Source organism: Capra hircus, chromosome 22, assembly GCF_001704415.2.
Source record: "Capra hircus breed San Clemente chromosome 22, ASM170441v1, whole genome shotgun sequence".
Classification (NCBI taxonomy): Eukaryota; Metazoa; Chordata; class Mammalia; order Artiodactyla; family Bovidae; genus Capra; species Capra hircus.
In genome coordinates, this window is record NC_030829.1 from 7718126 (window position 1) to 7734924 (window position 16799).

Genomic DNA, 16799 nt, shown 5'->3' on the forward strand with positions numbered 1-16799 from the left:
TCTGACAACACTTAATGAAACACCACTGAGATTTCTGAAGAGTTGAGAAGTACTTGGTTTCAATTTTTCTTTAACAAATTACTTCCAAACAGTTGTTGTCATGCATAACTTGTATCTAAATTAGTTGTGAGGCAAAAATGAAATACTAGCACTGAATAAAGACTGTAAGCTCTACAGGAACAGGGACCAGGTGGCTGCTATTCACTCTTGTCCTCGGCACACATATTATAACGGGGAACTCAATAATGGCACTCTCCAACACTTTTATTCTGAGGTATTTTACTTAGAAGGAGAGAAAGGGAGTACTATTCCCAGTACACAGGGAGTTCAGTGAAACCAAAGCCTCCATCACCTAAGTCATAACAGTTGTGGCCACTGGAAAGTCAAGCAATTACTCTGTAGATATAATGCCATCTACAGTAGTGCCAATAAGTGTTCCTGTGCGGGGCAAGAGAAACAAAGCTGCAAACTGCTGCTGAGGGTAACGTGTATTAACATGATTAGAAAGCAAAACAGCCAGAATCATTTCAAAAGAATCCACTGCCTCCTTTAATATCTTTCCTGATTACTTACCTTTAACTACAATGTTACTCTGCAGCCCCAAAATAAACATATCTAAGTGTGTAAGAGGGTCTGGAAAGTAAACCTATGAATTTTATTTCACTTTATTATATTATTCGTTTGTTCACTTGCTTGTCGTGCTGTGTGGCTTGCGGGATCTTTTAAGATTTCATCATTCATCTTTGGCTGCGCTGGATCGTCCTTGGTGTGCCGGCTTCCTCTAGCTGTGGTCCCAGGCATTCTTGTGGAGGCCTCTCTTGCGGAGCTCAGGCTCTGGAGCGCGCGGCTTCAGCAGCTGTGGCTCTTGCGCGGCAGATCACAGGCTCAGCAGCTGTGGCGCGCGGGCTTGGTGCCCTGTGGCAGGCACAATCTTCCCAGACTAGGGACCGAGTCTGCATTCTCCGCATTGGCGGGGGATTCTTAGACCACTGGACCATCAGAGGAGTCAGCCTGTGGGATTTTTAGTTCCCAGACCAGGGACTGAACCTGGGTCTGTGACAGTGAGAGCACAGAGTCCTAACCCCTGGACTGCCAGGGAATTCCCTATCTACAAATTTTAAAGGTGAGGGGAAGAGAGGTTAAATGTCAGACTACTGAAAATATTCTTAAGTTATTATTGTGTATAAGTCGCTCAGCTGTGTCCGACTCTGTGACCCCATGGACTGCAGCCCACAAGGCTCCTCTGTCCATGGAATTCTCCAGGCAAGAATACTGGAGTGGATTGCTATTCCCTTCTCCAAGGGATTTTCCTGGCCCAGGGATCGAACCCGGGTCTCCATGTTGCAGGTCAATTTTTTACCAACTGAGTCACCAGGGAAGCCCTAAGTTATTATTATTAAATGGCAAATTTGGCATTTGGTTATCAAACCCAATATTATATTATTTTTATAATTGTCTCCTAAAACTGTTATGTTGAGGCAGATTGATTCAAGTCCACAGATTTCAAAGTTGTTTACATTTAAAGATGTTCTACTAGAGTAAGATCACTGGAAAAACCATAGCCTTGACTAAACGGACCTTTGTTGGCAAAGTAATGTCTCTGCTTTTCAATATGCTATCTAGGTTGGTCATAAACTTTCTTCCAAGGAGTAAGCATCTTTTAATTTCATGGCTGCAGCCACCATCTGCAGTGATTTTGGAGCCCCCCAAAATAAAAGTCTGACACTGTTTCCACTGTTTCCCCATCTATTTCCCATGAAGTGATGGGACCAGATGCCATGATCTTCATTTTCTGATTGTTGAGCTTTAAGCCAACTTTTTCACTCTCCTCTTTCAGTTTCATCAGGAGGCTTTTTAGTTCTTCTTCACTTTCTGCCATAAGGGTGGTGTCATCTGCATATTTGAGGTTATTGATATTTCTCCTGGCAATCTTGATTCTAGCTTGTGCTTCTTCCAGCCCAGCGTTTCTCATGATGTACTCTGCATAGAAGTTAAATAAGCAGGGTGACAATATACAGCCTTGATGTACTCCTTTCCCTATTTGGAACCAGTCTGTTGTTCCATGTCCAGTTCTAACTGTTGCTTCCTGATCTGTATACAGGTTTCTCAAGAGGCAGGTGAGGTGGTCTGGTATTGCCATCTCTTTCAGAATTTTCCACAGTTTCTTGTGATCCACACAGTGAAAGGCTTTGGCATAGTCAATAAAGCAGAAGTAGATGTTTTTCTGGAACTCTCCTGCTTTTTCAATGATCCAGCGGATGTTGGCAATTTGATCTCTGATTCCTCTGCCTTTTCTAAAACCAGCTTGAACATCTGGAAGTTCACGGTTCACGTATTGCTGAAGCCTGGCTTGGAGAATTTTGAGCATTACTTTACTAGCATGTGAGATGCGTGCAATTGTGTGGTAGTTTGAGCATTCTTTGGCATTGCTTTTCTTTGGGATTGGAATGAAAACTGACCTTTTCCAGTCCTGTGGCCACTGCTGAGTTTTCCAAATTTGCTGGCATATTGAGTGCAGCACTTTCATAGCATCATCTTTCAGGATTTGAAATAGCTCCACTGGAATTCCATCACCTCCACCAGCTTTGTTTGTAGTGATGCTTTCTAAGGCCCACTTGACTTCACATTTCAGGATGTCTGGCTCTAGGTGAATGATCACACCATCGTGATCATATCATGGTTTTTCCATTAGTCATGTATGGTTGTGAGAGTTGGACTGTGAAGAAAGCTGAGCGCCGAAGAATTGATGCTTTTCAACTGTGGTGCTGGAGAAGACTCTTGAGAGTCCCTTGGACTGCAAGGAGATCCAACCAGTCCATTCTGAAGGAGATCAGCCCTGGGTGTTCTTTGGAAGGAATGATGCTAAAGCTGAAACTCCTGTACTTCCGCCACCTCATGCAAAAAGTTGACTCATTGGAAAAGACTCTGCTGCTGGGAGGGATTGGGGGCAGGAGGAGAAGGGGACGACAGAGGATGAGATGGCTGGATGGCATCCCGACTCAATGGACATGAGTTTGAGTGAACTCCAGGAGATGGTGATGGACAGGGAGGCCTGGCATGCTGTGATTCGTGGGGTCGCAAAGAGTTGGACACGACTGAGTGACTGAACTGAACTAAACTAGGGTAAGATAAAATATCTTATTTAGATCCTTGCTACTGAAAGAATGGTCCATAGACAAAAAGCAATGACATCCCCTAGGAATGTGTAAAACATGCAGAATCTCAAGTCCCATCCCAGATTTACTTGATCAGATTCTGTATTTTAACAATGATCTTCAGCGACTCATATACAAAGTTTGAGTACAACAAGTAAAAGTAAAGGGAAAAAAAAGCAACAAAGCTCATTCAAGGTGAAGGATTTATCACAAATTTAAATAGAAGTTTAGGTACAATTATTCCTACAATAATTATTTTTTTAAATCAAATCGTATCTTCTTTTACTCTGAAAACTTGTAAGCCACTGAACTCTTATTTAGTGAGTACTTCCTCCAATTGTGCCCCAGATACCTCTCCTGCCCACCCTGGTACCTGTCCTGGACCAGGAAGTTGCCAAGGCAACTAGCAATGTTTGTGGGGGTGAAGACCCTAAAGACACAGAAACTACAGAGAGGCAGACTGATATTCTGTGAGCTGCTCTTCCCTAGAGAAATCTGCAGATATTTCTGGCCACTGCTAGGGATCTTAGCCATCTTATAGGGCTAGAGAAACAGAAAACAGGGTATAACTGCCAAGGCAGCAAGGGTATGAGGTGGCCAGCACAACGATGAGAGTGGAGTTACAGAGAAGTGAGCCAAACACTAGGTAACTCTGTCCCCGGAGGGAGTTGCTAAAATCTCAAACTACGCCAGAGGCAAGGAAAGAAAGCAATGGCGTTTTTACCAGTCACCCAGTGCTGTGTAAAAGTTTTAAAGACGATTTCTGAATCTCCATTATAATCCCTCCATAACAGTGCCCTAGAAATGGGCTACTTACTATATGGACTATTTTGGGTGTATTTTAAAAAAGTATACAAATTAGTGGTTTCCAATCTTTCTCAAAGAAATGAACATATTCTAACAAAATACATCTGAAACTGTTCACACAAACTTTGAATCCCTAAACTCAATCCAATGAGAAGAAGCTAGACAAGCATGTAATCCAACCCCTGAGGCAATAGACCAAGGGAAATAAGCACATTCAGTCATCAGTCTTTCAAGGCTTTAAGAAGAAAGCAACCATCCAACTTAAGGAACTCTGTGGAGCTGAAAAGAGGAAGCAATCAGTAATGATCCTTTATATGACCTTACTTGAGGCTTTCTTGGGAGCTAGACGAGGACCTGTCTGATTGTGGAAGAGATGCTACACTGCCAGAACTCTTTAAGTAAGTCTGAAGACTCTTCTGATAAGACGGCTCGAGGGAATTATACAGGGTTTCAGCTTCACCGGGGAAGTGGTTTCTAAGACCCATATATGTCCTGTAAAACAAACGAACAACAAAATTAAAGGGTTTTTTCTAAAAAACCAAAAACACCTTAAAGAAATAACTGCATGATTACACACTAACCGTAAAATGTGTACATTCAAGAAGAGCAAAAGTTTTTAACCCTTATGGTTTTAATGTAGCCACAATGTGCCAAGTAAATACTTTCTAAATTAAACAAGTTTTTGGAGAAAGACAACAGGCTTTTGAGAAAAGGAGATCTCAGTTAAAAACCTGACTATAATCCTTACAATTTGGGTGGCCTTGTGCAAACTTCCAGAACTCCAAACTTCACTTGCCAGAGGAGATAGCACCTTCACTGGATCATTTTAAGGATTAGAAAAGAACATATACCTACTGCCCTACAAAGTATCAGGTACATAACAAATGTTCAGTAAATTAGGTATTTTTATTCACAACAAAAGTGAATATGTTATGATGTAATACCAATACTGATGGATATATAAACAACAAGGCTAAGTGAACTATTAAGACAACCAGTACAGGTTTAATGGAGAAAAATCAATCTCCACTTGACTAAACAGCTGATCAAATACAATACTTGGGACACTTTCAATATTTTCATTCTCCCAGTATAATTTCTGTCGAAGAAAAGACCAAAGTATGTTTAAACCACCACAAAAATACCTTACAGACTTACTTTCTTGCCTCCACTCTTGCCTCAGCATCAGCATCATGAATTCCCTTCTTAATAGTTTCAACCAAGACAGCTGCATGTCTATAAAATAAAGTACCTTTAGGTTCATGTATAAAACTGTCTCTCTCACCACAAATGATACTGCCTATATACTATATATCACACATCAATCACAAATGGGCAAGGGAGAGAAAAAAGGTAACTAGCATATACTGTTGGAGAAGGAAATGGCAACCCACCCCAGTGTTCTTGCCTGGAGAATCCCAGGGACGGGGGAGCCTGGTGGGCTGCCGTCTATGGGGTCGCACAGAGTCAGACACGACTGAAGCGACTTAGGAGCAGCAGCATATAATAATGAATCTAAGATTGCAACATTTCCTAATAATCCGCCCCACACATTTTGCTCATGTATGGTTTCCTTCTGACAAGTCAAACATTATAAACCTGAACATAATTATTTTTAGATGGAGTCCAGATAAATAGTACTAAAATTTAAAATTTTTCATGAATTAAAGAAAATCTTTTGTGTGGTTCCTCAGTAACCTACCAGTGTAGAAATGTGCTAGTAGTAAAATCAGTTACAATCTAACCAAACTGAATAGCAGCTGCCACAAAAGAACGCAAAGAAAGCTCGGAATTATATCATGCCTGCAGTAAACAACATATTCTATTTTTTTTTAATGGGTTGTGAATAGATTTAATGCTTTCCATAAGAATGGAAAATCAGAATGTATTCAACATAAATACATGTATATCCCAAGCTTCATATGAGAAACAAATGAGAAATACCGCCATACAAATGGCCAGTGACTGACTAGCTGCCCATATTTTCCTCTTTTTCACAGCAGAGTTTCATTAAACATTGCCCAGTATATACATGGCCAATGACACCGGACAGCTGGTGTGGAGAAATCTGCCAACAAATCTCTCTTACGTTTTTGATCTCTTTCCTCTGAAAAGAAGTGCCTTTCTTCTATCCTAAATCATTCATTACTTGATTAATTGCACCTTGGGAAACCTATCTTACATGAGTAGAGATACATTTTAAAATACCTGCCCAATTTAGCCTGGAATTTCTTATATAACCTGTAATTTCCTGCCCAATTTAACCTGGAATTTCTTGCCCATTCACCTAAGAGACTCTTATTCACCCCACAAAGAAGAAAATCACAGCTACGATGAATAAGGGGAACACCTCAGCTTTAAAGGAAAAGCAGTACAAATAACTTTTAAAGGAAAATGAGAAATAATGCAAAACCAATAGCATCAATTTCTAAAGAAGTGATGACAGAGGGGAGGGGAGAGCGGCGGAAGAGGAAGAGCCGGTGCGTACCTTTCCAATGAGTGAGTCTGCCACTCCTGTAATAACAAATCTAGAAATTCAAATGAGCGCCTGAAAAATAAAAATACTATTAACTAAATGCTGCAACATTAATACTCAGCTATATAACTTTATAACTAAATGCTAATTAATACTTTCTTCTATAATTCTGCATCTTGCCTTCTGAATTAAAGTATAAGACATATTTTTAGATATTTTCACTCTCAAATACTTAACTCTTTTTAAGACTCCAACTATTCCTATGCTTAACAGTTCAAAAAGACCTTAATTTTAACTTGGAAATGTTTCTCTAATATAAAATTTAACTTAAAAGATACTTATCAAACATCTACTATGCACTAGAAACTGAAGACACGGAATGGTGGCCAAGACAGCTACGAGGTCAACTCAAACACCACATGCGAAACAACAAGTAATCCTCACCCTCTCAGCCTGCTCGTGGAGCCCGTATGGTACAGACCAGGAGATAACATGGAGGTTAAATTAACGTGCCCACAGTCACAGAGCTGGGACTTAAACCCTGACATTTTAACTCGAGCGATCACAGCGTGAAGCAGCTGACATCACCTCCCTCATCCACATCCAATAATCACGTCTCAATTCTGTCTGAAATCTCTTGAACTTATTGAATAAAATCTCCTTCAGTCAATTATCACAAATACAGCTCCAGTTTTCCACCCCTTACATTTCCATGAGTTGTAAGAAGTCCTACTTAATTAAACCAATGCTTCTCATTGTCCCTTTTTAATCACTGTTCACAGCTGGAATAAAAACTAGGATGGATGACATTACTTCTCACCAAAAACTGCTTATGAAACAATATTGGAATTTCTCTTCCACTCATTCAAAGCTCTCTATACCCTGACTCCTACCTATCTCCTTTTTCCCCGCAGTCAGCCTCGTTTCCTACTGAAACCTCCCCTTTATCACAGCTTCTGGGCTCAGTGGCCTGTCCAATGGCTCTGTAGCCTGCAGCACAGCTTTCCATCTCTGCCTACACCTTACCTCCCTTACAGGAATTGAAATGCTCCCCATTTTCAGGATAATTCTATGATGCATTTCCTGACTTCCTCTTCTCTGTTACATTCCTAATTTTCCAATTACCGTTTTACTCAGTGTAAGACAGTGATTGGTAAATCTCTTCTGTAAAGGGCCTGAGAGTAAATATTTCAGGCAGCAAATATTTTAGACTTTGAGAACAACACAGTCTCTATCTCATTTTTTTTGCCACCTTTTTAAACACCTTTCAAAAATGTTAAGATACAGTCTTAGCTTGTGCCTGTACAAAACTAGACAGTTGGACAGATCTGCCCAATGGACTGTTATTTGCTGACCCTGATGTAAGAGAGAGGTAATTAAACAACTGTCCCCAAATTCCAAATCACTTACAGGTAACAATGATGTCTGATTTTTCCGAACATTCAAAGTACTTAAATAAACATATTTATCAAACAAAAAAGGGGAAAGAGTTTTTTACAATTTCCTTAAATATCCAACACACAAATCTTGTGTTTTGTCTTCAATACTAATGGTGCCAGTGGTGATACCGCTGATATCAAAGACTGTAGAAATAATGAGACAGACACTAACAGACTGACACACTATGACTGTATACTCTGAGCCAAACACTATGTTCATGTCTTCCAGTGCCCTTCTCATTTAACCCTCACAGCTCTGTGGGGTCCACATCATTAGGCCCACTAACATAACACAGACATGAGGTTTAGGGCAATTAAATGACTGCCCAAGGCAGGATAGTCAATCAAAGTTGTAGGATTCTAGGTAAGGGCTGACTCTAGACTCCAAACTCTCTGAAAACCAAAGAAATAGTGGCCCAAATAAAATGTGGGAGATCTGGGTTTGATCCCTGGGTTTGGGAGGTCCCTGGGCAAAGGGAACAGCTACCCATTCCAGAATTCTGGCCTGGAGAATTCCATGGAGAAGTCCATGGGGTCGCAAAAAGTCAGACACGACTGAGCGACTTTCAGACACACTTTAATACAAAAAGGCCAAGAAATGTGGATAGTCGTAATAAGCACTTTGTTCCTTTTTTCCTTACATAAGATAAAAAACTTTAATAAGGTTTCTAGAAGGCTAGAAATTGATGACAACTAATTTTTGTACCCAACTAAGAATCAGACATAATGCAATATTCAACATAAAGCTATACTAAGTTTTTCGAAACTTACCTCCTTACAGGAACTGATTTCGATGTGCAATTGCTTGTTATTAAAGGTATAAGTCTGGGTACATGAGTATGCTGAAAAAGACAGTTTAGAAGAGGTTGAGAAATACCGTGTACCTTACATAATCTCTTCCTTTACTTGCTTTGCATTCAAGTATTTAGCTATATTAGAAAAGAACAAAAATAACCATAAAATCAGATTTTGAAAGAAATTAAGACCAGTCAAAAGGTTTTCCCAAATTAAATTGATAGTAATGATACAATTTCGGAAGGGCAGATGTGGTTGTAATATTAAATAATAAAGACAAGTTAACTGGTAACTACAGAGAACTGTTAGGACAGTGTACTTTGGGGGGAACCAAACACATACTGGTCTTATTTTTTGAGGTACCATGGCTACTGCTTGAGAGCACAGTAATTGCTATGTCATCAAAGCAGGTTATCAGAGTGAATCTGCATAATTATTAAGAATGCACCTTGAAATGGTGATTTTAACTGAACTTTCATCCTGGCTGAACCATAGCTCTCTAGAATTCAGGTATACAATCTTCTGATTTCTATTAGTAACTCTTACATTCTTCTTTAGTGAGAGTGTTTGTGTGTTAGTCGCTCAGTTGAGTCTGACTCTTTGCGAGCCCATGCACTGTAGCCTGCCAGGCTCCCCTGTTACTGGGATTCTCCAGGCAAGAACAGTGGAGTGGGCTCCCATTCCCTTCTCCAGGGGATCATCCCGACTCAGGGATCGAACCTGGGTCTTCTGTATTACAGGCAGATTCTTTACCACCTGAGCCACCTCTTCTTTAGTAAAGCAAACACTAAGAAGTTCACAAAAGATGTTAAAATAAAATAAGGATACATATTTGATGCTTTAAATCTCCTATTTTTCTTCTGAGCTGATGGTACAGGCTGGGTTACCTAGGAAGCAGGCTGTGAGATGGAGTACAGCCTTTTTAATATTAAGCAGTGCTTTTGGGATCAACACCGGTGGAAGTGAGAAGGAAGAAGGAATAGGCAAAGGAAGAAATCAATCTGTGATAGAGCCCAAGGACCTCTTTACCCAAAGTCACTAGGGAGCTCTGGAAGATAGTCTCAAAATGGCCTAAGATGGCCAAAACTCTGCTCTTCTACGTCAATCAGTTTACTGGATATGGGCCATAACTAGGAAAGGGCAAGACTTCAGGAAAGGCAGATATCTGCAAGCTTCGCAGGCTTTGAAGAGGCTGCAGCTGAAGGCTGTCAGCCCAGAGCTTCCGTACTTGTGAGGAAACAAGTCTTAGAGTGAAGGAAAAAGTGAGTGGCCACAACTAACTCAACCAACACAGAGAGAAAACTTTTTTCAAGTCTGACAGAGGGAAGCCACCCACAGACCTGAAGTTGTTCAAGATGAGGATAATGCACCACAGGGCTGACTTGCATGTTATTCAACTGCTATATCCAGTATGGAAGGGCTCTGTGGACTTGCTCCCCTAGCACCAGGGACCAGTTTTGTGGATGAGAAGTTTCCCATGAACAGGTTGGGGGTGCGGGGGCGGTGATGGTTTTGGAATGACTCGAGTGTGTTCCATTTATCATGTACTTTATTTCTATTAGAGCATCCAGAAGAACTCATCCCTGAACATTACTGAGGAGTTAAAGAAAGCCCAAGGGGACTCCCTAGCCACAACATACCACATAGCAGGTCTCACCTACCTTCTTCCTCCTCTCTCTCATGATCTCAAAGTCCTACTGCCGCTGATTAACTCTTAAACAACACAGCGGCAGAGATGGGGCTAGAGACTAACCTACTGCTACACCATATTCAGGGGAGCCATTCCAAAGGAAAATAAGTGATCCTCACAATTACAGACGATGCATTCAACCAAATACTAAATCAGAACAACTTAGAAGCAGACCCCTGGGAAACAAACAAAAATACAGAAACCAGGAAATAATGTAAAACAGCAACAACCTGATTCGTATTTTCTGTGAGACGACGGGACATGTTACTGTCTCAAGAACATGAGACAAGCTCATGAAAAATGGGCAAGCTGAACACAATACATAAAGTAGAAACAAACCTAAAAATGGCAAGTTGGGTCCTGTCAAGTAGGCAGAATGTAAAGGATTTTTCCTGAGAACATATCAACTGAAAGACAGGAAACAAGCAGAAGCAACAAATAAATGATACATGAAAACTAACATAAATCTCAACAAACTTCGTTTTAGTCAGAAATCTTGCTCCTCTGGGTAAAGGCAGCACAAATGAAAGAAGCTGTGAGGGAACTCCTAGCAGAGAGACTCTCTTACAAAGCTCCCTAAGGCAGTGGCGGTGCTGTTTTTAAATAAAAGAATCAAACAATATCTCACTATAAAGACAATAAAGAGTTCAGGAAACAATTCTTTGTGAAAAGGAGATAATTCTGAGAGAAAAGAAATCTGAACCTGAAGTCCAATTTTTGAATTCTTGTATAATGGCCAAGCAAAGCCATTTAGAAATATGAAAAGATAAATATCTATGAAAACTGAGAACACACTGCTGCTGCTGCTGCTGCTAAGTCACTTCACTCGTGTCAGACTCTGTGCGACCCCACAGACGGCAGCCCACCAGGCTCCCCCGTCCCTGGCATTCTCCAGGCAAGAACACTGGAGTGGGTTGCCATTTCCTTTTCCAGTGCAGGAAAGTGAAACGTGAAAGCGAAGTTGCTCAGTCGTGTCCGACTCTTAGCAACCTCATGGACTGCAGCCTACCAGGCTCCTCCGTCCATGGGATTTTCCAGGCAAGAGTACTGGAGTGGGGTGCCATTGCCTTCTTAGAACACACTAAGATCAAGCAAATATTTTTAATGTTAAGAGTCCTAATAAAGATTGGGCAGAAATAAAAGCAGAAAAAAAAACCCACCATAGTCAACTTTAGTTGCTGGAAATTAATTCAGCGGTTAAGGGGAAAACAATGACACAAAAAGATAAAAATACATACTTTTTATTTTTTTTAATATATACTTTCCAAAAGGCTGAGGAAGTAAAAGAGAATTTATTCTTGACACTGACGAAGAACAAGAAACTTTTAAGAAAAAAGGATTTTTTAAAAAAAATGAGACCATAAAGAACTAGAATAATATGAACAAACTAGATTTAGCAATGAATAAAGCTCTCTATAAATGAATCCCATATTTCACAAATACTAAAAGACTACCTATGTAAATATATGATGTACTCTGATACTAACAAAATTTGGGTTATTCAATGAAGAAGAAATTGTACCACCAAATTCTCTGATCAGAAAGTCATCAAATTACAAAATGATAAGAATGACAAAAGAACCATCTGAAAATGCAGACAATATCCTTATGTAATTCAATGAGGAAGTTGAAATGGAAATTAGAAATGACTGAGAAATATAAAATAGAGTGTGGTAAATCTAAATCACTGGATGCTGCTAATGCCAAACTCAGAACACAACATTATGATAAGAAAGCCTTATGTGATTAAACAATAAAAACGATCACAAAGTGAGAATATCCCACAAAAATCTAGGGGAAAAAAAGAAGTAAGCCACAGCAAGTCAAATAAAGTAGTTAAAAAACATAAATATAGAAATTAAACAACTAGAAAAAAATAAAAGAATCCCATGGGCACCAATGTAACAAATTTGAAGCTTATAAAAAATCTCTTAGCAATACCTCTAACAAGTATTTTCCTTTTTTTTAAAAAAAAAAAGAACATATAATAATATAATACAAAATGGTAATATAACCATGGTAGAAGAAGCTCTTCTTAAATTAAGAGTATACAACCTCATGTCAAGAGTCTTCTTAATTAAAGTATTAGCCAACTGCATCTAGCAGTATCATACTGTCAAATGGCCAAGCAGAATTCATTTCATGAATGTACAACGGATAAATGAAGAGAAACAATCATTTCTCAAGGGATATCTGACAAGATTCTAAATCTACTACTGACCAAAATTTAGCAAAATATAAATAGGAGGAAATTCTCAGACCTAATCCAGAATATCTAAAAACTCATCTCAGAGGTCATATTTAAAGCACTTCTATTAAACTCAGAGAAAAAATAAAGATTTCAATCATTTCCACCAGTTTTGAACACTGTTATGAAGGTGCCAGATTTAGTGAAGCTTACAAAAATATTAAAACAGAAAGAAAAGAGACATTTTCCAAGACAGATTCATAGATTTCTTCACAGGCACTAGATTTTAACGCTAAAAAACACCTGATACAGCAGCATTAGAAAGAGATATCATTTACCAGGAGAGGACAAATTGATCAAAGAAACTGGAAAGGCATTTAAAAAACAGACCCGTATATTTATGGGAATTTACTACAAGAAGAGAGTGGTAGTTTAAGAAAAGACTGAACTATAATCTACTATACACTGCAGGGTCAACTGGTTTTGTATCTGGGGGAAAACGAAGTCAGATCTCCATATTTTACACAAAAATAAAATTAAGTTGATCTCAACCTAAGAAACAAAATCATAAAAGGTTCAAAACTGAATATTTTTGTAACTGAGAAATGGGGAAGGTTGTTTTAACTTTATGTAACAAAACCCACAAAAATAGCATTGTCTCAAAACAAAAAAATTTCAAATTTCTCTATGTATCAAGTGTAGCTTAAACAATATATGAAGAAATGACAAACTGGTAGAAAATATTTACAAATAAAATTAATATACAGTTGTCCTGTAGTGTCCACAGGGATGGTTCTGGGAGCCTGTGAGGATACCAAAATTCGGGGATATACAAATCGCTTACATAAAATGGTACAGTATTTGCATAAAACCTATACTTTTTTTTCCTGTATACTTTGTCATCTCTAGATTACTTAATTAGTTAATATAAAGTAAATGATACACACATAGTTGTAATTATTATAAATGTTACAGAAACAGATGCCAGTAGAAGGCAATTCAAGTTTTGCTTCTTGAAATGCACTACAATTCTTTCCCCCGCAAATATTTCTGATTTGAGGTTGGTTGAATCCACAGATGCAGAACCCATGGATAAGGAAGACCAACTGTTCTAATAACACAGAAAAAAAGTGAGGAAAAATGCACAGAATATAAACTGGCAATCCTTAGAAAAACTATTAGAGGAAAAAAACACCTAATGTTTTCTAATAATCCAAGAAATGCAAAGTAGAATATGAAATAATATTCTTCAATTATTAAATTTTAAAACCTTTAAGATACTAATAATACACAGTGTAGGTAAAGGAAGGAGAAAAAGAATTTCACAAACTGCATGGAGAAATATGGTGAGGACAGCTTAATATTATGCCCTTTAACTAAGAACTGACTTAGACATCAAAAAGAATTAAACAAGGGAAGCTGCTTGAGTACATGAAGTTTAAAAAGCAAGAATAAAAAAACATGATTTTTACATATATATAAAATATAAATGCTACACTTACATTTTGTAGCAAATATAGTTTGTAAAGGCACAAAATAGAGGTTTGGAAAAGTACATCCTGAATGGCTAGAGTGGTGAGTTGTAGAAGAGCAAAATTTAAAGATTTAAGTGGGGAAGTTTTACATTTTTAACTCTTCTTCTGGCACCTTTAAGAGGTGGATGATGAGAAATATTAAGAATTTGTTGTCACCTTTTACCACTGCTTGTAACATTTTTACTGTTTAACATTTGCCTGTTACTTGCAGAAGCAGAAGATATTAAGAAGAGGTGGCAAGAATACACAGAAGAACTGAACAAAAAAGATCTTCACTACCCAGATAATCACGATGGTGTGATCACTCACCTAGGGCCAGACATCCTGGAATGTGAAGTCAAGTGGGCCTTAGAAAGCATCACTACGAACAAAGCTAGTGGAGGTGATGGAATTCCAGTGGAGCTGTTTCAAATCCTAAAAGATGATGCTGTGAAAGTGCTGCACTCAATATGCCAGCAAATTTGGAAAACTCAGCAGTGGCCACAGGGCTGTAAAAGGTCAGTTTTCATTCCAGTCCCAAAGAAAGGCAATGCCAAAGAATGCTCAAACTACCACACAATTGCACTCATCTCACACGGTAGGAAAGTAATGTTCAAAATTCTCCAAGCCAGGCTTCAGCAATACGTGAACCGTGAACTTCCAGATGTTCAAGCTGGTTTTAGAAAAGGCAGAGGAACCAGAGATCAAATTGCCAACATCCGTTGGATCATCAAAAGAGCAAGAGAGTTCCAGAAAAACATCTACTTCTGCTTCATGGACTATGCCAAAGCCTCTGACTGTGTGAATCACAACAAACTGTGGAAAATTCTGAAAGAGATGGGAATACCAGACCACCTGATCTGCCTCTTGAGAAACCTATATGCAGGTCAGGAAGCAACAGTTAGAATTGGACATGGAACAACAGATTGGTTCCAAATAGGAAAAGGAGTACGTCAAGGCTGCATATTGTCACCCTGCTTATTTAACTTCTATGCAGAGTACATCATGAGAAACGCTGGGCTGGAAGAAACACAAGCTGGAATCAAGATTGCCGGGAGAAATATCAATAACCTCAGATACGCAGATGACACTACCCTTATGGCAGCAAGTGAAGATGACCTAAAAAGCCTCTTGATGAAAGTGAAAGAGGAGAGTGAAAAAGTTGGCTTAAAGCTCAACATTCAGAAAACAAAGATCATGGTATCTGGTCCCATCACTTCATGGGAAATAGATGGGGAAACAGTGGAAACAGTGTCAGACTTTATTTGGAGGGGGGCCTCCAAAATCACTGCAGATGGTGATTACAGCCATGAAATTAAAAGACGCTTACTCCTTGGAAGGAAAGTTATGACCAACCTAGATAGTATATTCAAAAGCAGTGATACTACTTTGCCAACAAAGGTCCATCTAGTCAAGGCTACGGTTTTTCCAGTGGTCATGTATGGAAGTGAGAGTTGGACTGTGAAGAAAGCTGAGCACCGAAGAATTGGTGCTTTTGAACTGTGGTGTTAGAGAAGACTCTTGAGAGTCCCTTGGACTGCAAGGAGATCCAACCAGTCCATCCTAAAGGAGGTCAGTCCTGGGTGTTCATTGGGAGGACTGATGTTGAGGCTGAAACTCCAATACTTTGGCCACCTCATGCGAAGAGTTGACTCACTGGAAAAGACTCTGATGCTGGGAGGGATTGGTGGCAGGAGGAGAAGTGGACGACGGAGGATGAGATGGCTGGATGGCATCACTGACTCGATGCACATGGGTCTTGGTGAACTCCAGGAGTTGGTGATGGACAGGGAGGCCTGGCATGCTGCGAATCATGGGGTCGCAAAGAGTCGGACACGACTGTGTGACTGAACTGAACTGACCTGTAACATTATTTACACACACATTCTCACACATGCACATGCATATTGTGCCTATTCTGTATACAGCATCTTACTTTGCAATCCTCTTTACTATTTAAATTTCATTAATACCTGTGTATTCCTTTTATTATCAGAAAAATTATTCAAAAGTAATTTTTTTCTTGGCGTTTAAAAAAATTCCAATGATTTATTTAAGTACATTGAAAGAGAGAGACAGAGACAGACAAATGGATAGGCAGACATACAGAGGAAGACAGGAAAAAAAAAAGAAAGGAAAAGAACCTACCCGAATTATGAATCTGATTGCTGCACATCCAGAAGTCGCCATGACTTTCGCACTATTGGGGACGAGATTAAAAAGTGTAGGTACAATGGCTTCAGCGCCATGATCAAACTTGTTTCCCAAAACTGTTGAAAGATGGCTATAAAGGAAGACAAAAAATGTTGTGTTAGAAAAATAGTTTAACATTAAATATAGGTAGGACCATATCATTTTAAAATATTCTTTTACTGAATTAACTTAAAATCTTTACTTTAACCAGTTCTAAAATGGTAGAAAAACAAAAGAGAGAAAGGGAAGTGCAGATATTACATATTTCTTCCTTTTCCCTGACCTTTTATGGTCTAGTGCACAGTTGAATTTTGGCATTTTAAGCATCTCTCTGCAATAGAGAAGCCATCTGATCTCAGAATTTAAGCATTAACATGACAGGTAAAACACTCAGCTCTGATTGTCCTGATGTTTAGTCTTTATCCATCAGTTATTTTCATTCTGATGCCCCAGTACCAATCTTATATTCAACATATTGTACAAACAAGTAAAATCTTACCCAAATCAGTATTCTGCTATTTGTATTAATGGTACCACTACTA

General features: G+C 39.0%; 1 protein-coding gene across 23 annotated transcripts in view; it reads right to left on the reverse strand.

Annotated features, from left to right (window-relative positions):
• Positions 1–16799, reverse strand: part of CLASP2 (cytoplasmic linker associated protein 2) — a 180343-nt gene that overhangs the window by 81647 nt on the left and 81897 nt on the right. For all 23 annotated transcript variants that reach the window (XM_018067148.1, XM_018067145.1, XM_018067144.1 and 20 more), the window contains 5 exons: positions 16213–16348; positions 8649–8719; positions 6451–6510; positions 5121–5198; positions 4287–4454 (listed from right to left, as the gene is read on the reverse strand). In XM_018067148.1, coding sequence (XP_017922637.1) covers positions 4287–4454; positions 5121–5198; positions 6451–6510; positions 8649–8719; positions 16213–16348 — 513 coding nt within the window. The remainder of the gene's footprint in view (positions 1–4286; positions 4455–5120; positions 5199–6450; positions 6511–8648; positions 8720–16212; positions 16349–16799) is intronic.